This window comes from Pseudophryne corroboree, chromosome 12 (assembly GCF_028390025.1).
Source record: "Pseudophryne corroboree isolate aPseCor3 chromosome 12, aPseCor3.hap2, whole genome shotgun sequence".
Classification (NCBI taxonomy): Eukaryota; Metazoa; Chordata; class Amphibia; order Anura; family Myobatrachidae; genus Pseudophryne; species Pseudophryne corroboree.
The window spans coordinates 128,533,058-128,557,353 of record NC_086455.1 but is presented as its reverse complement, the minus strand read 5'-3'; the positions used below and the strand labels follow the sequence as shown (position 1 = coordinate 128,557,353).

Here is a 24,296-nt window from a genome sequence, read left to right as displayed (position 1 = left end):
GTGTGTTTGTGACGTCAACCAGGAACGACAAGCACTGAACTGATCGCACAGGCAGAGTAAGTCTGGAGCTACTCTGAAACTGCTAAGTAGTTAGTAATCGCAATATTGCGAATACATCGTTCGCAATTTTAAGAAGCTAAGATTCACTCCCAGTAGGCGGCGGCTTAGCGTGTGTAACTCTGCTAAATTCGCCTTGCGACCGATTAACTCGGAATGAGGGCCAATATTGCTATACGCTTTATTTCCCACCTAAACAAAACCAGTTGAACATGTACTTTTTTATACCCATGTCCCTCTATATAATTATCTACATTCAGTATAGATTATCAGGTCAAGTACCCAAGACTATTGTTCAACAGAAGCAATCTTTGTTTACTTAAACCACAGGGACACTCAAGGGTTTAGTGATTTCAAGTACCATTGTTCCTTCTGTTTACTCCCTATTGTCCAACAGTGAGCTATGCCAGACAGCCAGGAGTCAGTCCCTGCAGGATGACACCTGAGAGATGACATTTAGGGGAGGTAGTGGGGGCTGGATATTGCAAAGACCCAACCAATCTGAACTTTTGGTAACTCCCCCTGGGCAGGGCATTCCCACGGTGGGGGGGGAGGAAGTTAGGAGTGTGATGAAAGGTTGGCTAATGCTATAGTGAGGGCTAGAGAGAGGAGTCACTGACCCTAGGCCAGGCATTCCCAACCACGGTCCTCGAGGCACACTAACAGTGCAGGTTTTAGTGATATCCAGGCTTCAGCGCAGGTGACTTAATTAGTAGCTCAGTTATTTTGATTTAACCATCTGTGCTGCAGCCTGGATATCACTAAAACCTGCACTGTTGGTGTGCCTTGAGGACTGTGGTTGGGAATGCCTGCCCTAGGCTAAAGGTGGGTACACACTGATAGATATATCTGCAGATCAAATGATCGGCAGATATATCTATGGACAGATCGGGCAGTGTGTTGAGCAAACACACTGCCCGATCCGTCAGGAACTGACGTCATGAACCAGGCGGGCGTGTACAGACGCCCGCCCAGTTCAGCTGTCAATCACTCCCGGCAGCTGCAGCATGTGTACGGGCGGCCGGCTGGTCGCCCGTACACACACAGCGATGAGCCAATATATCAGTAGATATAATGGCCGTCAGCTGTGCTGCAGGACAGACGTGATAGGTCTGTGAACGACGGATTTCACAGACATATCGCTAGTACACACTGGCCGGCGGACCCGTGATATATTGGCCGTTCAATAGAACGGCCGATATATCGACCAGGGTGTACCCACTTTAAGAGGTGATGCTCTGCCAGGGTTTCATTGTGAGGACTGTCCTTTTTAATTGCATTACCGAAGAGTGCTTTTGGATTGCATTACTGAAGAGTGCTGGGCTGTTTATCATCCATTCTGTTCAATAAACTACTGTCGGTTTTCATCTACCACCGTGTCCAAGTGACCTGAAACCCCCATCTATTCACAATGGGCACAGCTCTGCCCCATACAGAGAGATTGGGCATGTAAAACAGCTCATGGCTTTCAATCTCAATTAACGCTATTGGACCCTACTTCTGCTCCCATTAGAATGCTAATTACATTGGAGCCTGATCCCCAAATACAGAAGCTGCTTGTATCTGTATGTTTTAGGGTTACAATAAGCATCAATCAGATCCTTAAACAGCTGCTGCGGAAAACACACTGTGGCTCTTGTGCACTTCACATCCAGATTAGAACTTCTTAGCACTAGTTCTCCACAACATCAATGGACATCATACATTCTATGCCAGACATAGAGATGGGAAATAAGGATATAAGAAATCATACAAGCACAATCTGACAACTGGAGAGCATAAACTCTACAAATGAGAACTGACTATGGTATGCTGCAGTTTATTTCCATACTTACTTCAAACTGCATTAATTAGCAATATTAAATAATAAAAGGGGTTTATTATTTATTTATTCAATTGAACAATCCCACATTTCATAATCCCTGGCTGAATTCTGAATGCTTTTATGATCACGTTGCTTAAAAAACTCCAATAACCGTTTGACTGAAAGACTAAAGCTGGCTACACACTAGGCGATACATCGCAAGCCCGTTAGCGAGTGCGTAAACCTGATCTGTCTGAACAACGTCGTCCACAGACATATTGCCTCAGCTGTGCAGCACAGCCGATACATCTAACACATCTGGCTGTGTGTACGGGTGGTCCGCCGACCACCATACACTTGCTGCAGGGGTTGACATCCCAACTGGGCGAGCAAATTCAAATGCACGCCCCAGCTGGGTGTCCTGACTGACACATCAAGCAGCTGACTGGTAAGTGTGTATACTTACCTGACTCAGCCGCTCTGTCATGACTGTGTGTAACCAACCTAAGGGGCAAATGTACTTATCCCTGGAGAGTGATAAAATGGAGACAGATAATGTTACATTTTTCACATCATTTTCTCCAAAGGTGTCTATGCAAAGTTGCATAGACACCTTTGCTCCATAGAAGTGCAGGCAAATATGAACGATCTCGTCCATATTGGCCTGCATGCACAGGCGACGGGGCACCAGCGATGAACGAGCGCGGGGCCGCGCATCCTTCATCGCTGGTGCCTCCACAGTGAAAGATATGAACGCTATCTCGTTCATTAATGAACGAGATCGTTCATATCTTTCACTAAAATCGCGCAGTGTGTAGGGCCCGTTAGCCAGCAGCAAAACACACAGCTCAACTTTCATTAAGTGATAGTAAAATAAGAATTTACTCACCGGTAATTCTATTTCTCGTAGTCCGTAGTGGATGCTGGGAACTCCGTAAGGACCATGGGGAATAGCGGCTCCGCAGGAGTCTGGGCACAACTAAAAGAAAGCTTTTAGACTACCTGGTGTGCACTGGCTCCTCCCACTATGACCCTCCTCCAAGCCTCAGTTAGGATACTGTGCCCGGAAGAGCTGACACAATAAGGAAGGATTTTGAATCCCGGGTAAGACTCATACCAGCCACACCAATCACACCGTATAACTCGTGATACCATAACCAGTTAACAGTATGAAATTTAACTGAGCCTCTCAACAGATGGCTCATAACAATAACCCTTTTGTGAACAACAACTATGTACAAGTATTGCAGACAATCCGCACTTGGGACGGGCGCCCAGCATCCACTACGAACTTCGAGAAATAGAATTACCGGTGAGTAAATTCTTATTTTCTCTAACGTCCTAGTGGATGCTGGGAACTCCGTAAGGACCATGGGGATGACTCTGCAGCACCGAATGAGAGAACTCAAGGTCCTCCTCAGCCAGGGTATCAAATTTGTAGAATTTTGCAAACGTGTTTGCCCCTGACCAAGTAGCAGCTCGGCAAAGTTGTAAAGCCGAGACCCCTCGGGCAGCCGCCCAAGATGAGCCCACCTTCCTTCTAGAATGGGCTTTTACTGATTTAGGATGCGGCAGTCCAGCCGCAGAATGCGCCAGCTGAATTGTGCTACAAATCCAGCGAGCAATAGTCTGCTTAGAAGCAGGAGCACCCAGTTTGTTGGGTGCATACAGGATAAATAGCGAGTCAGGTTTCCTGACTCCAGCCGTCCTGGAAACATAAATTTTCAAGGCCCTGACTACGTCCAGTAACTTGGAATCCTCCAAGTCGCTAGTAGCCGCAGGCACTACAATAGGTTGGTTCAAGTGAAAAGCAGATACCACCTTAGGGAGAAACTGGGGACGAGTCCTCAATTCTGCCCTATCCATATGGAAAATCAGATAAGGACTTTTAAATGACAAAGCCGCCAATTCTGATACACGCCTGGCCGAAGCCAAGGCCAATAACATGACCACTTTCCACGTGAGATATTTTAGATCCACGGTCTTTAGTGGCTCAAACCAATGTGATTTTAGGAAATTCAACACCACGTTGAGATCCCAGGGTGCCACTGGAGGCACAAAGGGGGGCTGAATATGCAGCACTCCTTTTACAAATGTCTGAACTTCAGGTAGTGAAGCTAGTTCTTTTTGGAAAAAAAATATCGACAGAGCCGATATCTGTACCTTAATGGAGCCTAATTTTAGGCCCATAGTCACTCCTGCCTGTAGGAAGTGCAGAAATCGACCCAGCTGAAATTCCTCTGTTGGGGCCTTATTGGCCTCACACCAAGCAACATATTTCCGCCATATGCGGTGATAATGTTTAACCGTTACATCTTTCCTGGCTTTAATCAGCGTAGGAATGACATCCTCCGGCGTTCAACCGCCATGCCGTCAAACGCAGCCGCGGTAAGTCTTGGAACAGACAGGGCCCCTGCTGCAGCAGGTCCTGTCTGAGCGGCAGAGGCCATGGGTCCTCTGAGATCATCTCTTGAAGTTCCGGGTACCAAGCTCTTCTTGGCCAATCCGGAACCACGAGTATTGTCCTTACTCCTCGTTTTCTTATTATTCTCAGTACCTTTGGTATGAGAGGCAGAGGAGGGAACACAAACTGACTGGTACACCCACGGTGTCACTAGAGCGTCCACCGCTATCGCCTGAGGGTCCCTTGACCTGGCGCAATATCTCTCCAGTTTTTTGTTTAGGCGGGACGCCATCATGTCCACCTGTGGCCGTTCCCAACGATTTACAATCAGTGTCAAGACTTCTGGATGAAGTCCCCACTCTCCCGGGTGGAGGTCGTGCCTGCTGAGGAAGTCTGCTTCCCAGTTGTCCACTCCCGGAATGAACACTGCTGACAGTGCTAGCACGTGATTTTCCGCCCATCGGAGAATCCTTGTGGCTTCTGCCATTGCCGTCCTGCTTCTTGTGCCGCCCTGTCGGTTTACATGGGCGACCGCCGTGATGTTGTCTGACTGGATCAGTACCGGCTGGTTTTGAAGCAGGGGTTTTGCCTGACTTAGGGCATTGTAAATGGCCCTTAGTTCTAGAATATTTATGTGCAAGGAAGTCTCCTGACTCGACCATAGTCCTTGGAAGTTTCTTCCCTGACTGACTGCCCCCCAGCCTCGAAGGCTGGCATCCGTGGTCACCAGGACCCAGTCCTGTATGCCGAATCTGCGGCCCTCTAGGAGATGAGCACTCTGCAGCCACCACAGCAGAGACACCCTGGTTCTTGGAGACAGGGTTATTAGCCGATGCATCTGAAGATGCGATCCGGACCATTGGTCCAACAGGTCCCACTGAAAGATTCTGGCATGGAACCTGCCGAAAGGAATTGCTTCGTAAGAAGCCACCATCTTTCCAGGACTCGCGTGCAGTGATGCACCGACACCTGTTTTGGTTTCAGGAGGTCTCTGACTAGAGATGACAGCTCCTTGGCTTTCTCCTCCGGAAGAAACACTTTTTTCTGGACTGTGTCCAAAATCATTCCCAGGAACAGTAGACGTGTCGTCGCTGTGACTTTGGAATATTCAGAATCCAACCGTGCTGGTGTAGCACCTCCTGAGATAGTGCTACTCCTACCAACAACTGCTCCCTGGATCTCGCCTTTATTAGGAGATCGTCCAAGTACGGGATAATTAAAACTCCCTTTTTTCGAAGGAGTATCATCATTTCCGCCATTACCTTGGTAAACACCCTCGGTGCCGTGGATAGTCCAAACGGCAGCGTCTGGAATTGGTAATAGCAATTTTGTACCGCAAATCTGAGGTACTCCTGGTGAGGATGATAAATGGGGACATGCAGGTAAGCATCCTTGATGTCCAGGGATACCATGTAATCCCCCTCGTCCAGGCTTGCAATAACCGCCCTGAGCGATTCCATCTTGAACTTGAACTTTTTTATGTATGTGTTCAAGGATTTCAAATTTAAAATGGGTCTCACCGAACCGTCCGGTTTCGGTACCACAAACAGTGTGGAATAGTAACCCCGCCCTTGTTGAAGTAGGGGCACCTTGACTATCACCTGCTGGGAATACAGCTTGTGAATTGCCTCTAGCACAGCCTCCCTGCCTGAGGGAGTCGTTGGCAAGGCAGATTTGAGGAAACGGCGGGGGGGGGGGGGGGGGGGGGGGGGGGGGGGACGCCTCAAATTCCAGTTTGTATCCCTGAGATACTACTTGCAAGATCCAGGGATCCACCTGTGAGCGAGCCCACTGATCGCTGAAATTTTTGAGGCGGGGCCCCCCCACCGTACCTGGCTCCGCCTGTGGAGCCCCACCGTCATGCGGTGGACTTGGAAGAAGCGGGGGAGGACTTTTGCTCCTGGGAACCTGCTGTTTGTTGCAGCCTTTTTCCCCTACCTCTGCCTCTGGACAGAAAGGACCCGCCTTTTCCTCGCCTGTTTCTCTGGGTCCGAAAGGACTGTACTTGATAAAACGGCGCTTTTTTAGGCTGTGAGGGAACCTGGGGTAAAAATGCTGATTTCCCAGCTGTCGCTGTGGAAACTAGGTCTGAGAGACCATCCCCGAATAACTCCTCACCCTTATAAGGCAAAACTTCCATGTGCCTTTTGGAATCTGCATCCCCTGTCCACTGAAGAGTCCATAAGCCTCTCCTAGCAGAAAATGGACAATGCACTTATTTTAGATGCCAGCCGGCAGATCTCCCTCTGTGCATCTCTCATGTATAAGACTGAGTCTTTTATATGCTCTATGGTTAGGAGAATAGTGTCCCCTGTCTAGGGAGTCAATATTTTCTGACAGGGAATCTGACCATGCAGTGGCAGCACTGCACATCCATGCTGACGCAATAGCTGGTCTAAGTATAAATGCCTGAGTGTGTATATACAGACTTCAGGATCGCCTCCTGCTTTCTATCCGCAGGCTCCTTTAGGGCGGCCGTATCCGGGAGACGGAAGTGCCACCTTTTTAGACAAACGTGTGAGCGCTTTATCCACCCTAGGAGGTGTTTCCCAACGTGCCCTATCCTCTGGCGGGAAAGGGAACGCCATTAGTAATTTTTTAGGGATTACCAATCTTTTATCGGGGAAAGCCCACGCTTCTTCACACACTTCATTTAATTCTTCAGATGGGGGAAAAACTACGGGTAGTTTTTTCTCCCCAAACATAATACCCTTTTTAGTGGTACCTGGGTTTATATCCGAAATGTGTAATACCTCCTTCATTGCCTCAATCATGCAACGAATGGCCCTAGTGGACATTAGATTTGACTCATCGTCGTCGACACTGGTATCAGTATCCGTGTCGACATCTGCGTCTGCCATCTGAGTTAGCGGGCGTTTTAGAGCCCCTGATGGCCTTTGAGACACCTGGGCAGGCACGAGCTGAGAAGCCGGCTGTCCCGCATTTGGCATGTCGGCAAATTTTTTGTGTAAGGAGTCGACACTTCCATAAAACCATCCACTCAGGTGTCTGCCCCGGAGGGGGTGACATCACTACTATGGGCATCTGCTCCGCCTCCACATAATTTTCCTCATCAAACATGTCGACACAGCCGTACCGACACACCGCACACAACACCGGGAATGCTCTAATAGAGGACAGGACCCCACAGAAGCCCTTTGGGGAGACAGAGAGAGAGTATGCCAGCACACACCAGAGCGCTATAAAATGCAGGGACTAACTGAATTATGTCCACCTATAGCTGCTATAATATTTACTGCGCCTAAATTTAGTGCCCCCCCTCTCTTTTTTACCCTTTTCTGTAGTGTAGACTGCAGGGGAGAGCCAGGGAGCTTCCTTCCAGCGGAACTGTGAGGGAAAAATGGCGCCAGTCTGCTGTGAGAGATAGCTCCGCCCCTTTTTTGCTGACTTTTCTCCCGCTTTTTTAAGGATTCTGGCAGGGGTAATTATCACATATATAGCCTCTGGGGCTATATATTGTGATTGTTTTGCCAGCCAAGGTGTTTTTATTGCTGCTCAGGGCGCCCCCCCCCCAGCGCCCTGCACCCTCAGTGACCGGAGTGTGAAGTGTGTATGAGGAGCAATGGCGCACAGCTGCAGTGCTGTGCGCTACCTTGGTGAAGACAGAAGTCTTCATGCCGCCGATTTTCCGGACTTCTTCTTGCTTCTGGCTCTGTAAGGGGGACGGCGGCGCTCCGGGACCGAACACCAAGGCCAGTTCCATGCCTGTCGATCCCTCTGGAGCTAATGGTGTCCAGTAGCCTAAGAAGCCCAAGCTAGCTGCAAGCAGGTAGGTTCGCTTCTTCTCCCCTTAGTCCCTCGTTGCAGTGAGCCTGTTGCCAGCAGGTCTCACTGTAAAATAAAAAACCTAAATTATACTTTCTTTCTAGAGCTCAGGAGAGCCCCTAGTGTGCATCCAGCTCGGCCGGGCACAAAAATCTAACTGAGGCTTGGAGGAGGGTCATAGTGGGAGGAGCCAGTGCACACCAGGTAGTCTAAAAGCTTTCTTTTAGTTGTGCCCAGACTCCTGCGGAGCAGCTATTCCCCATGGTCCTTACGGAGTTCCCAGCATCCACTAGGACGTCAGAGAAAATACATTATTACTATCAAAAATACAAAATTATTTTAGACCATCTTACCACAAATATCACAACACTATATTGGTCGCTGAATCAAACGACAGACAATAGATAACCCTTTCCTTTTAAAGCCTCGACTAATTAGACCAGGGATGGGGAACCTTCGGCCCTCCAGCTGTTGTTGAACTACACATACCAGCATGTCTTGCTAGAGTGCTGCTATTTGGCCATGCTAAAACATGCTGGGATGTATAGTTCAACAACAGCTGGAGGGCCGAAGGTTCTCCATCCCTGAATTAGACAGATACCACACAAAAGACAATCCCAGTGGATGATACACCCTCCTGAGCTGCAAGAAGAATTCTGCATTAAGCAGGGCTTCAGGACGGGTTGTAAGTGCTGGGTGCTCCACACCTGCATCACTCCCAGCAGTTAGCATGGGAGAAGCTGCTTAACGTGGCTAATCCTGTGGAAATTAATCGAATAGCTAAAATTCCCATGTAAGAATTGTATTGCCCCTAGAAACCTACAAATAACAGATTTATGGTAATATGCTGAGGCGTATATATGGCAAGGTACATCCAGCTGTAACCACGGCATATGCGCCAAGCTGTGGGTCAGAAAATACATACAGCCAGATACACTTATACACAACCAGGTCATAAACACAAGAAAGTGTTTTCACATTTGCAGATTTTATGGTGGCGCAAATGGCCATAATTCCAACTGCATCAGGCCATAAGAATCTGAAATATGTATACAGGAAATTATAATAAAAGTAGTGTATGATACAAAGGTGAACACTAAGATTTAACAGTTAGGATAGCAGGTTGCTGCTGTAGGAGAAAAAGAAAAACACTCCCAAGACATACTAGAGCAGAACTAGAGGGATAACTGGTTTATCCTGTCACAGACATATGACGCACCTTATAGGAACTGAAACCTTGACACTCTTCCATGCTTCTCTGTACCCAATATGTATAGAACAATGTGTTAGAGGCTTCTATATAACTTGACCTGACAGCATAACATTGCACGCTACCAAGCTGCTACGCTAGGTGTGGCACACAGAGAATTACCACATGGTAGTATTTTAGTACTAAACTCCCCTCTCAAGAGGCCCAGAGGCGTCAAGTGGTCTGACTGTACAATGTGTATAGCCGCAGGACAGCCCGGGTGCTCGGCCCTAGAAACCAGCGTGGATACCCGGTGGAGGGCAATTGCCTAATAAAATACTTCTATGGTCGGACATCTCCTTTAAGATTTACAGGAGTACATTGGGAGTAGATGATGTCATTAACAGGAGAAACACCATCGCTATTCATTTTCCAATTCCACAAATACAATGATAAAAAATAGGGTTTCCTTGCTTTGAAAGCATGAACACTACAGAGAGCTAAACACTACGGAGATTGGAAGATACATGGAGACCCGAAACAACTGTGGAAATACATTAAGTTACATTCCACCACTTTTTATGGCAAACCATCTTTTCTTTAAAAGACGGCTTCTAGAAGAACATACATTAACAAGGACAAGCTATTGTGCTATAAAGCTAAAGTGATGTGAATGTGAAGTACTAAAAAAAAAAAAAAAAAGGAAATATCTTTTCTTTGATAAAAGTTCAGGTCACAACGTCTCAGTCCCCTATGCTATTACTTTAATCTAACTGTATAAGATCCAACAAACTGAAATGAGGCTCATTATCTGGCAGAGAAAACTGCCTGGATGCCAGGACTGGCAGCCAAAACAAGGATTCCTAAGGTGCCATATTTACGGCTTCCCAATGGCACAGATAATGGAGAGGTCATGACACAGCCTGGTACTTCTTGTGTAAAAAGGATGTACAATACATGGTTCTGAACTTCTGACGATTCTGTAAGGATTGTGCATCTCATCTAATATTTTGTACCATTCCAATTATGGGTCATCTCTTCCGGGTATTGCCTATCTGCCCAGTGTAATCCTATGTGGTTTGCCTAAAATGGCTGCCTTACCTGGATCCTTCGTGTTTGGGATTATTAGTCCATGTAATGGATAACACAAAATGACTGCCTCACCTCTGCATTGTGTTCATTGTTTTTGTATTTATGCAAATAATAAAACTCTGTATTATGTTTGTGGTTTCTGCAAAATGCCTTCAGTCTACTGAAGAAAAGTACTATATAAATAAAATAAATTACTATATAGCAGCACTGCTGAGCAACTGAGTGCTACAAACTGCTATGTGCTCCTCAGACGCCCAAGCCAACCAGAGGCAGATACGATTTCATGGCTTATTTCAGTGCTGTCTTCCTCTTGTCCCTGCCTCATCGGGGCTTACAGGATAACCTGGGAGCTTCGTCAAAGCTTGGAGAGAAATAAACTGATCAGCTCCTAACTGCCATATTACAGGCTGTGTTTGAAAAATGACCATTAGGAGCTGATTGGTTGGTACTTTCTCTCTCTCCAAGCTTTGCTAAATATCCCCCACAGTCCCTGACATACAAATGTGCATTTACAGACTAGTTTTAATTTTGTCAGAAGTTAATTAACCTACCAGTATGTTTTTGGAAGTTTGTAAGGAAACTGAAGCTCTGGTGGAAACCCGCAAAAAAAAATAATTTAAAAAAAAAAATGGAGAGAACATACAAACCCCACACATACAAGCCATGGGCAAGATCTGAACTCCTGACCTTAGTTTTCTACCAACTATACTGTCACAGTACTATCGCATTTCCTGAAATCCTCTTAGGGTGTGTGGTCAGCTATACACCATTCAATGATCGTCTTTGCGAGCACAGTTTACTGAGAGAAATAAGACTTCTTCTTAGGAGGTCAAATGTAGAAAGCTACAACTTCCTCATATGCCGGTAAAATGCCAGTGTCACAGATCTCTTCCTATCTGCTCCTGAGGAATAAACTGGAAAACCATGGATGAAAACTCATCACCATATGCAATTGTGTTACGGATGTGAGCAACACTGGGTAAGTGTGGAGTCCAGCAAATATGTCCTTACCTGAACTAAAGGTGTATGGCAGAAAGGACAGCAGCAGTAATAGTAACCCACTTCTTCTGGAGGACCAAACAGTACACCACAGGCTTCTCCTGGGCGATATCCTGTGGCACATCTTCCTGGACCTGGATCTGTGCGGGCCAAGGAACAGGTAGGACAACCAGCAGCTGATCTGAAGACAAGAAATGACATGTCATGACAAAGGAAAATAAAGTAGGTTGCTCAATTTATTTTTAACCAGCAATAGGCGCTACTGATCGTTGAGTCACACCATTACAAGCTTCCCTTTGTACTAGACCATGGGTCTTCAACCTGCGACCCTCCAGCTGCTGTGGAACTACACATCCCAGCATGCCCTGCCTCAGTTTTAGCATACCTTAATAGCAAAACTGTGGCAGGGCATGCTGGGATGTGTAGTTTCACAGCAGCTGGAGGGCCACAGGATGAAGACCCATGTACTAGACTGTCAGGGAAGAAGAAAAAAAGAAGAAGAGAAAAAAAAAACAAAAAAAAAAAAAACACTGATTTACACCCTGAAAGAATGGAAGTAATAAAAAAATTATATTTTCTGCATAATCTGTAAATTGCAGAGATGTAAATGAATCTGCTTTGAGCCGGCCTCACATCTCATTACACTGAACAGTTTCCACTTAAATCAGGGGTGGCCAAACAGTCGATCGCGATCCTCCGCCCAGCCACCCGAAGCCGCGCCTCTCCTGCCTGCCGCCCTGCCCCTCTGTCTGGTCTCCGGCAGTGACGGCGGAGTGTATGGCTCAAATCAGGTGCCGGTTCGTTAGCCAATGAGAGCTTGCGGACCGGCGCCTGATTTGAGACATACACGCTGCAGTCACCGCTGGAGATCAGACTGAAAAGCAGGGCGGCAGGCAGGAGAAGCGCGCGCTGTGCTCACCACACAGCAATGGTGAGCTCTACTATGGGGGCATATCTGGCACTGTGGGGGCATATCTGGCACTGTGGGGGCATATCTGGCACTGTGGGGGCATATCTGGCACTGTGGGGGCATATCTGTAATCTGGCACTGTGGGGTCATATCTGGCACTGTGGGGTCATATCTGGCACTGTGGGCACATGGCACTGTGGGGGCATGTGTGTTTGAGGTTTTTACCTGTGGGGGCCAGTGTGTTATTTCGTGTGAGGCAGTCATTACACTCTGTGCAGCAAGGCTACGTCCCTTTTTTTGTTATACCACGCCCACTTTGTTATACCACACCCACTTTTTGTTATACCATGCCCACTTTTTGCACGCGCGTCTACGGCGCGCGCTATTATTCCTCCCGGGTAGATCACAAAAGCTTTTTAGCTTTCAAAGTAGATCGCCGACTCCAAAAGTCTGGCCACCCCTGACTTAAATGAACTTTTTTGCCAGTGCAGTCTGTTTTCTTAAGGTGTGTACACAAGGTGAGATAAATCTGTAAGATTTTGATTATATAGTCAAAATCTTAAGGAAAGTTAGTGCACATCTCAAGGTGTTAAGGGCCCCATACACTTATGCAACATGTCCCACCATCATGTCGCGGGCGATCACCCCGGCAGCCTCCTGGGTGGCAGGATTGCCCAAGATATATCGTATGCTGTCCTTTTGCATACGATGTATATTGTGCGATCCCAGCCATGTCTGCGGGGTCGGCCATGATAGCTAGTGCAGCAGGTCAATCTGGAGGATCCGATCCGATGCTCACGGGAACGCGCATCGGATCGGAAACCCCTCCAAAATGCCCGATTTCATCCGATATATATCGGACCGAATGTCCGAAATCGGGAATTATCGTTCTAGTGTATGGGGCCCTTTAGGCAACTTGCGATACCGATTTGATCCGATGCACACTCCCGTGGGGTCGGTATCACAAGGCTAGATAGACTGCAGGCAAATCAATCTGGACTATCTAGTACACAGTATAGTTAAAATTGGCACTTAGTCAAAATCGTACATAGACAAAATTGAAAGTATAGATAGTAAAATTCTGTGCTATCTGGGCTCTGAGGGAGTTCAAGGGAAATTGCATAGTCTAATACCGCTTTCAGATCGCAAATACCGGATCCTACCCGGGAAGAGAAACGTGTCCTTACCGGGTGGGATCCGGCATTTGCTCTACTTTGCTGGCTTTCCGACTCGGCAATATACCATGTCGGTTGCCATAGCAGCAGGGGCGGGGGTGGAGGCGGCGCTGGGAGATGAGCTCCTCTCCTGCGCCGCCTCTCCCTATGCTGTGAATGGGAGCCGTGTCGCATCGACACGGCTCCCATTCACACTGCACCTGCCCCGGTATTCAGCCCGGGTATAACCCTTCTTTTATACCGGGTTGAATTACCGCGTCAGGCGACCCGCTAATTCGGGCAAAGTGGTTTCACATCGTACACTGACGTGTCGATACCGGGTTATTTGTGCGATGTGAAAGGGGTATAAATCAGGCATAGCAAGGATCTCACCGTGTGTACACAACTTTAGGGCTCCAAACCTGCTACATAGTCTATGGTGCTGCTTCGTGCAAACATGCAGAAAACAGTACTGAGCCCATGCTGCTCAGCGGATGTCTGTGCAGCTGAGGACAATGCTGGGAGTTGTATTTCTTTCTGCAGCTGCACAATAGTTTTTCTATCTCTGCTGACATTATCTGTGACGCAGCCTACATTGCAACACGCTAACTGCCTTGTATTACATGGGACACCTCAACATTGTAATTTCCCCTTCTGCACCTTAAAACTGTCTCAGAACCATTCCCGGAGTAGTGTAACTAATGGGCCCTATACATATGCCGTCGAGCTGCCCGACGGCAGATACAGCCGACGGGCAACCCGGTGGCGGGGGTGAAGTTTCTTTATTCCCCCCCGTCACCCGGCTTTTAGCAATGCATGCTAATATGGACGAGATTGTCCATATTTGCCTGCATGTATAAGCGATGCGGTGCCGCGCATTGTTCATGGTTGCTGCCTACACACTGAACGATATGAACGAGTTCTCGTTCATTAATGAACGAGAACGTTCTTCAGTGAAATCGCCTAATGTGTAGGGCCTGTAAGAAGCATACTCAGTGTGACGCAGAGGGACTGACTTGTGTGTACAAGGCCCAAATTGCTTTAGGAGGTCAAACATCTGTGAGAGATTTACTGCTAGAATGAAAGCCAAACGATGGCCTATGCAATAATGAGTGCACTGTTATGGCAAGTCACAATCCTGGCCTGCAGGAAATATTTGGAGCATTCTGTGAAAATGGAACAGTTTTACTGAGTGGCAGATTGAATTAAGTGAAATAAAATCTCTCTTTACCGCAGCTTGAATTAACGCGCTTAATGGGCTGTAACTTCACTGACCACTTCTATGCGCGCTGCCGCTTAATGTGCAATTCAATTGGAAACAGCTTAGTCCAGCGGCCACACAGTAACTTTATACGATGTTGGCCATGTTACTTTGGGCTCTCAAAAGGTGTCAAATGGCTGATTTTTAATCATTTTTTGTCTAAAATTGCGTAAAATCAAAAGCAAGTATTTTCACTGAAAATGCTCTATTACATAATGTTCTAGATATATTTGGGGTCCACAAAGATGCCTGTAATACCCTTTTCAGACAGAAATGTCTGAAAGTCCCGGCAATTACCCGGCATTTCAGTGCCGGGTCGTTTTGCCGGGATCTGCCTGACCCCCCCTTCACACAGACATGCAAATTACCGGGTCGAAAATTTCGTCCCGGTAATTTGCAGAACAACACGGGTATTTTGTCTGTGTGAACGGGTCAACCCGTGTCCTAATTCCCGTGTCTCCGACCTTGGTAAATTCCTGGGTCGAAGTCCCGGGAATTACAACACGGGTTGACCCTTTCACACAGAAAAAGGACCAGTGTGTTACATGAAATTACCGGGTGGAATTGCTTCACCCGGTAATTTCATCTTCTGTGTGAAAGGGGTATAAGTAGCTTGAGAGTCATTTTTGCCACTTTTCAAATGTGTTATAAAAACACCTGCAACACCCACCCGCAAGGCTAAAAACACATGTCCCACACTACCAAATATTTCACATTTTGCAGAATAACAACAAAAATGACATGTCATGTGCCTAATAAATGATTAGGGGGTTTCCCAGGGGTACTGAACCAAGTCCCTGCAGTTTTACCTTAAAATAGGGCTTTTCATCTGCTCAGGGACGGCAAAGAAAAATGTGCATTAAATCCTATGGAGGATTAACGCACTTTAATTTGTGCATCTCGCAGAATAGCACAAAATTGTGCCTGGCTGTGTTAAATTGCAATTAGGTGCGTTTACCCCTGTAAACAGATTATTGCGACTAATCGAATCCCCCACACCCCCATCTAAGACTATGGAGTTGCTGGTGCACAAAGGTGGTAAAGAATACATGTAAACGCCCTTCTAAAAAAACAGTTATTCTATCCTTTAACAGAGACAACATGGATGTACACTACGCTTGTGTTCATGCAACTACTTTCCCTTATAAGGAGACTGTACCCTTTTAAACACAGGACGGGGGGTGGAGTAGATATCAAGCTTAAAATATCTGGAAATGATATGCAGGCAGAACTACTGAATGTTACTGAAGGATGAATGAGTCACTGTAAAAAGCAACATTTACCTCATCAAAATGTCATATCAAATGCCAAAAATGATCACATACTGCATCAATTCATATCTACACATCTAACCAGCAGAGTCCACGAGCATTTCCTTTCCATTAATAGCAAGCGATCTTTTTCTGTTCCGTTATCTGTATTACCCAAAATGCCCTGTGGCTCTAGCTGTTGTGGAACTACAGCTCCCAGCCTGCTTTCAAGCTTGGTTTGAATGTGTTGTGTTATAGCATAGGTCTGAAAACTTGGTCATCATTACCCCACACAGTGCATGTTTTGCAGGTAACCCAGCAGGTGCACAGGTGTATTAATTACTCTCAGACACATTTTAAAAGGTCCACAGGTGGAGTTAATTATTTCACTTGTGATTCTGTGAGGAGACCTGCAAAACATGCACCGTGTGGGGTCCTGAGGACAGTTTACAGACCTACGTGTGTGGGGGTCAGGGGTTAAAATTATTTAAAAGACAAAACCCATTTGGATAAATCCTAATGAATTTACTTATGCTGAAGTAGAGCTTTAGCCAGGATTCAAAGTGCTCTTGATCCCTCTACAGCAGGCGGGAACACCACCTCCCAGGTAAGGAACACTGTAATCATCCTCCTAATGCATCGGATGAGTCTTTCATTAATGATGGTAATGCATACCTACTGCTATTATTAGAGAACAATGCCTATTAAAATTACTTTGTATTAAATATGTGTAAAATGGAGGTAAAAAAACAACTCCAAACTAACTCCACTAATACAAATAGACATTTCTATTGGCCACTTTTTATTTCTTTTGGGTTATTATAGAATGTATGTAAGGCTGCTCGTGCCTGTTTATGGCGGAAGTCGCCATGCATCATATGACCGCACCAATACACTCTAGGTGCTGTGTGGGAAGTGGGCAAAAAAGGGGAAGCTATGATCGACACCACCTAAACAGAACGTGGGCATCAGCTGCCAGACTTACCCACCTCCTTGGCTCTCATCTGTGCATACTGGTTTAAGTAAGTGAAGTTTTTCCTAAATACCATTTAAAAACACAATTTTAGAGCTGGCAATAACTTCTGGGAATATTATTCTGTGGAGGTTTTTGCTTTTTAAATTGAAACTGGACAACTCCATCAGGACACTGAGCACTTTCCATAGAGGTGTGTTAGTAGAACAGTTTCTTTTTTATGACTCTTTTCACTTTGAACACTCCCACTGAAAGTCAATACCAATCAGTTTTACTGCAATAAGGCTCTTACATAAAGACAAGGGATGACTAAACCTCAGCCGGGCCTGACCATGAATGCGGATTTAGTTTGTGTGATCAAGTACTAAACGGTAAAGGAATATTGTGAGCATAGGCTAAAATATCCTACCTTTACCAGAGGTTCTCAAACGCAATATTACTACAATTTGCACTGTTCATTTCTCGTGTCTTCAGTAGTTTAAATTATGATGACAAACGTATTTTATGTAAATTCAAACACCCCCCCCCCCCCCCCCCCAAAAAAAAAAGACACATTTGAGTGACACTGGTGCTTCAAACATAGTCGTCTACTTGGCAATCCTTGAAGTGAGATAAAGTACTAGCCAATCAGCTCCTAACTGCCATGTTATAGACTGTTTGAAAAATGACAGACGCGGATCGGCTTGTACTATCTTTCATCTCTCTCCGATGCTTAGTAAATAGACCCCATTGTTATGTTTCTACTGCAGAACTGCCACCACTGTACAGCCCTCTACAGTCACTGCTCACTATTGTATTCAGGAACCATTGCCTCATGCTTTATCATTAGGGCATCAGTATTACTAGATAGCTAAACCCACTGAGGATGGTGCCATCCATTCATAGTACACGGAGTAATAATAATAATAATAATAAACAATAATAACAACAACTAACAACAAAAAGTAATCTAATAAAACTCAGAACATTTTAATTCAAGAGACACTTGTTTAAACAGTGGTATATTTACAGCATGGTTTCTGGGTGTTGCTTTCTCTGCAGTGATGTATACATAATGACACAGAAAGCAGATACGATTAAACCAGCGTCGTAATGCAGGTTACTTATATCCATATTATCTGCAGTTATTAGGGTATGAGCTAACTAGCAAAATGACACATCCTGGCTGGCTGAATTCACTTTCATAGATCAATAAACCATTTGCTAAAAAAAAAAAAAAAAAGAGAAGAGGGTATTACTATATTAAATCCAGTCATCATAAGGCACATTTTGCATCTGCTTTTTTTGCGGTAAGAGTGACTGGCTTATTCGTATTAACACCACCTATTCATGTACTTCAGACCCCAAACCATTGTTGTGTGGCATTCAATGTGCAGCAGTGTCAGCACAATCAGTTATTATGTTTACTTTTATGCCACACAAAAAGTGTTTTGCTAATTGTTCACAATAATAATCCGTTAGACCCTGCCATAAAATATTTTTGTTACCCTCTACAAATGACTTACATTCTGTCACACTGCTATTTCCTGCATTTACTCGCACAACCTTTATCTATCAGTGAGGATATACATGTAGTGTTCATTCTAGCACCCTGCACCTGTCATAATCTGTGCAGTTCCTCTTTCCTGTCTGGAGTGTCGTTCTCAACTCTGGTGCTTTTAGCACACTGGTCTGTATCTCAGTGTTGAGATACAGATCAGAGTGTGCTAGAGGCACCAGAGCAGAAAGAATCACCCCAGGCAGACAAGAGAACCTGCACGGGTTATGACAGGTGCAGGATGCTAGAATGAACACTATGAGCCAAATGTAAGAGTGAGAGTTTTAAGAAGTGAGAGATTTGGTAAAGTTTTGCAGTTTGTTTTTTTAAAGTGGCAATCAGTTACACAGCAAGATTAACCTGGTTTTGCTGTGTAAATGATTGCCACTTTTAAAAAAATCCTGAAAAACCTTACCAAATCTCTAACTTTCTGAAACTCTCACTCTATTACTTTTGGCCCCACATATGCTTCATTATCTGTCCCTGTGGGACCACTTTATCTTCTCATAGCCACAAGAAATCCCACTGTTGTGGGAACAGGCAAATAATGTTCTGGCATTTGCCCAGGGCTCAGAGTTTTATACTCCGAGTTCCCAACCTCAGTCTGGGACCAAAATTGAGTAGAGAATAAATAAAATAGGTGTCTCCAAATTAAAATGTCCTATTAACAAAAATAAGGAATACCAATATGTAGACTTAGAATAAAAACATAATAATAATAATAAATACAAATTTGAGATTAGTTGGTAGTACACAAGAAATTTGTAGTGACAATAACACACCCTGGCTGGCATGGTCACTCACACACACCCAGGCTGGCATGGTCTCACACACACACACACACACACACACACACACACACCCTGGTTGGCATGGTCACCCCCCAACCCCCCCCCTCTCCCCTCCCCGGCTAGAATGGTCACACACACACCCACACCCCCTGGCTGGCATGGTCACACACCCACACCCACACCCCCTGGATAAACAGTGTATTGCAGATTCAGGTGTATAATGTTATAAAAAAGGCATGTACTGCTGAAACTAATAAAACTAGATAAAATGCAGAATATACACATGAAAAGTGTACATAGGACCCGATTCTTTTGTACACAATGCCGATATTTACGGAGTAGAGAGATTATCAGTAGACTGCGCATTCAGCATGATCGCAATGCGCACTTGCCAAGGTACCTTAGCGATGCCACTCACAGGGACCATTTGAGGGGGGAAAATAGGGAATGGCGGCAAAAACACAGACCATTTCCAGGGCGTCTCAGCCTTCAAATGCGATACTGTACACTCAATTCCGGCGGCCATTCTACGCCACAAGGTCACTCAGGGAGTCTATCACTGAAGGACCTGCAACTGCCCTGTGTATTCTTAAGCAGTTGCTTGTATCTGTAAGGCCACCGATGGGCATCTCAATAGAAATCCAGGCGCCTGTGTCATTTGCATAATTTCACATATCAGCTGCGCATGGGATTGAAGCTGTGAATACACTAGCATACAAATCCGAATCAGCCCATAATTAGGACGGCATAAACACAGGCAATACTGAAGATGTGGCTATAGGTGGAGCTAATTATTTCACTTGTGATTCTGTAAGGAGACCTGGAAAACATGCACTGTGTGGGGACCTGAAGGACCGAGTTTGAGAACCTGTGTTATAAGGTTATGCGTGAGATACTCTTCTAGCTAGATACCTCATATATACAATCCAGTACATCTCACAAGACGACAGCACACTTCTCGCTAATCAGAACACTGGGCTGAAAAGAGAAATAGATAGAGGCATCCGAACCGACCTGCTCACTGTGACAATTCCATTATGCTATAGCCAACTCTGTGGAAGCTCACAAAGCATTTAGAGCAGAGGTTCTCAAACTCGGTCCTCGGGGGCCCACACAGTGCATGTTTTGCAGGTCTCACAGAATCGCAAGTGAAATAATTAGCTCCACCTGTGGACCTTTTAAAAAATGTGTCAGTGAGTAATTAATACACCTGTGCACCTGCTGGGTTACCTGCACTGTGTGGGCCCCCGAGGACAGAGTTTGAGAACCTCTGATTTAGAGTATACAAAAATGAACAGAGCCCAGGCAGACTTTTAAAAACACGTCAGACTGAAATAGGACTGCTGAAACCAAACTCTCAGATACCTAGGTTGCATCAAGATGGGAAAAATGAAGAATTACCTTTCTGAGGGTTTAGCTATAATAACAGGTAACACAGCACGCAGATATGGAGAATCTGCTGCGTACTCTGACCATGGTACATGTATCCATAGTGTATGCTGATTACTATGCTAGGCTATATAATGGTGTAGAACCACTTTTTCTCTCAAGTGCCCTTAAATGTTTTCATACATTGAATGACATTTTACAAAGCTGAAGAGCCATTATTCATATCGCTCTGCATTGCAAACGCTTAATTCCCCAACTGAGGCAGAGGAACGGGGTGTAGTTATGTCACCGGCGGTCTTCACAATACTGACCACTACTTCCCGCCAGCTCAAAATCACGATGGTCGGCATGCCGACCAACAGGGACTATTCCCACTCGTGGGAGTTCACAACACTTATAGAGTGGGAACAGAACTTGCAGCAAGCGCAGCGAGTCCACAAGGGGCTTCATAGCACTCTTTCCCCCCGCTGGCCATCTCACAGCCGGGATCCCGGCGTCAGTATTGTGACCAGCGGCGGTCGGTCTCCTGACCGCCGGTCACACATACCCAACCCAAGAGGAACGGCAGGGATGTTACAGAGTACAGATAACCTTACATATTAATAATACTTTCCAAGATCTATGAGAAGAACGTAGTATATAAAATAGGGCAAGGGTCTCTTATACCCCTTTCACACCGCAAAAATAACCCGGTATTGACCCGGCATATTGGGTCGACGTGAATGCACCATAGTCAAAATCCAAAGTCGTCTGACCCGGTAATTCAACCTGGGAATAAAGTATTCCCGGGTTGAATACCGGGTCAGGGCAGCGTAAACGGGCTCCCGGGTCAATGCGACCCTGGAACCCGTTCACTACAACAGGGAGAGGCGGAGCGGAGATGATCTCACCAGGCTATTGTCTACAAACCAATCCCCATACAGTGGAGAAACGCGGAAGGAGCAAACTATCCGATACCCATGTTGGATTCTGATTGAGTGCAGAGTAGTGCAGCTCAATGGTTAACATGTTTACGACACAGATTTGTTATTCATGTATCCCCTCATAGAAGGCGGATAAGAGAGGACTTCTAGCCACAGTCAGTGCTCGCATGTATTACTACCTCTGTTTTTTCCCATTAGAGAAAAGGTGATGCCAATGGACTCAAAGCTGCTTATTTAAGTGCACTAATTACACTATACTACAGACTTTATACTTGTCCAAGCTTGGATTACATTATGCTGTGTACACACTATTCCCAAGGATCAGCCATCCGGCCAATCCACCGACCAGTAAATGCATACACATTTACCGATCGTCGGCCCAATGTGTTTTACCTGACGTCACGGGCATTTACATGTGCCCACCCAGTTGTGATGTTAGTCACCGGCAGCAGTGCCAGATTAATCACTACATTCCCGCACTACACCCATCTCCCCACACCACCGTACTGCGCTACCTTCCCGCACCACCTCACTGCGCTACCTTCCCGCACCACCTCACTGCGCTACCTTCCCGCACCACCTCGCTGCGCTACCTTCCCGCACCACCTCGCTGCGCTACCTTCCCGCACCACCTCGCTGCGCTACCTTCCCGCACCACCTCACTGCGCTACCTTCCCACACCACCTCACTGCGCTACCTTCCCACACCACCTCACTGCGCTACCTTCCCACACCACCTCACTGCGCTACCTTCCCACACCACCTCACTGCGCTACCTTCCCACACCACCTCACTGCGCTACCTTCCCACACCACCTCACTGCGCTACCTTCCCACATCACATCCACACCACCGTACTGCGCTACCTTTCCACACCACCTCACTGCGCTACCTTCCCACACCAACGCACTACCTTCCCACACCACCTCACTGCGCTACCTTCCCACACCACCTCACTGCGCTACCTTCCCACACCACCTCACTGCGCTACCTTCCCACACCACCTCACTGCGCTACCTTCCCACATCACCTCACTGCGCTACCTTCCCACACCACCTCACTGCGCTACCTTCCCACATCACATCCACACCACCGTACTGCGCTACCTTTCCACACCACCGCGCTACCTTCCCACACCACCTCACTGCGCTACCTTCCCACACCACCTCACTGCGCTACCTTCCCACACCACCTCACTGCGCTACCTTCCCACACCACCTCACTGCGCTACCTTCCCGCACCACCTCACTGCGCTACCTTCCCGCACCACCTCACTGCGCTACCTTCCCGCACCACCTCACTGCGCTACCTTCCCGCACCACCTCACTGCGCTACCTTCCCGCACCACCTCACTGCGCTACCTTCCAGCACCACCTCACTGCGCTACCTTCCAGCACCACCTCACTGCGCTACCTTCACCACACCACCTCACTGCGCTACCTTCCCACACCACCTCACTGCGCTACCTTCCCACACCACCTCACTGCGCTACCTTCCCACACCACCTCACTGCGCTACCTTCCCACACCACCTCACTGCGCTACCTTCCCACACCACTTCACTGCGCTACCTTCCCACACCACCTCACTGCGCTACCTTCCCACACCACCTCACTGCGCTACCTTCCCACACCACCTCACTGCGCTACCTTCCCACATCACATCCACACCACCGTACTGCGCTACCTTCCCACATCACATTGCTGCGCTACATCCCCACATCATATTACTGTGTTACCTACCAGCACCACCATACTGCGCTATCTTCCAACACATTACTGCACTACCTCTTCAGCCACTATCACTACACTACCCCCCATACTACCTTACTGCACTGCCTCCCCACAGTACTTAACAGCACTATACTTCCTCCCCGCTCTGCACCACATCACTACACTGCCCCTAACAGTAGATAACTACCTACCTAACCATACCACATCACATCACTACATCACTACACAGCACCCACACATATTACGTAACAGCACTAACTCCCCACAATACATCACTGCATTACACTCCAGTAGTTCTCACTCCCATTACATTAGGACAGATCCAGTCTCCACAGGCATTTACCTTTAAGGAGGATGTCTCTGTTTGTTTCCTCGGGTCCGTGCATGGTGCATGCACAGAAGCTCTGCCTCAGGAGAATAAGAATTAGAGGGAGGCAGTCTCACACAGGATAGGGGGTAAGAACGGGAGGACCCGTGAATGGAAAAAGGCGGAAGAAAAAAAAAAAAAAAGACGCAGGCAGCTGGGATATAGGAGCAGGAGGGGGCGGGTCTGGTCCTGGAGGTGGGAGGGGTCATATGGATGTTTTGCCCATTCGCTCACAATTCAGCAGCAGGGCAGCCCATGGCTGGGGGTGTGACCAGCCACAGCATCCGAGCATGTCGGACTCTGTACACCAGTAGAGGTGAGCAGCAGGGGCGGGTGAGACTAAGGGGTAGAGGAGGGAGGTGTTAATGCAGGAGGGGGAGGGGCCTATGATGCTGCACAGAGATCTGCAGAAGCTGTGGGCCTATTCTAGAGACTGGTCCTAAATCTTCAGCTCCATCAGCCCCATTGTTAATCCACCCCTGACCGGCGGACCCTTCAGTAAGGGTACGGGTGGTCTGCAGACTGCCAGTAAACACGTCATAATGCGCCGTTCACAGACATATCGGGGGTAAACACCCGCCGGTGTGCCCATGCTATATCGCCCATTCAGCTGAATGGCCGAAGTATCAGCCAGTATGAATCCAGCTAGTTTATTACATAACCTTTGAACATTCTAGGAC

At 46.8% G+C, this 24,296-nt stretch overlaps 1 protein-coding gene across 1 annotated transcript in view; it reads right to left on the bottom strand.

Moving 5' to 3' along the window:
• Nucleotides 1-24,296, bottom strand: part of SUSD6 (sushi domain containing 6) — an 82,917-nt gene that overhangs the window by 44,603 nt on the left and 14,018 nt on the right. The window contains exon 2 of the mRNA XM_063948017.1: nt 11,344-11,512. Coding sequence (XP_063804087.1) covers nt 11,344-11,455 — 112 coding nt within the window. The 5' untranslated portion in view covers nt 11,456-11,512. The remainder of the gene's footprint in view (nt 1-11,343; nt 11,513-24,296) is intronic.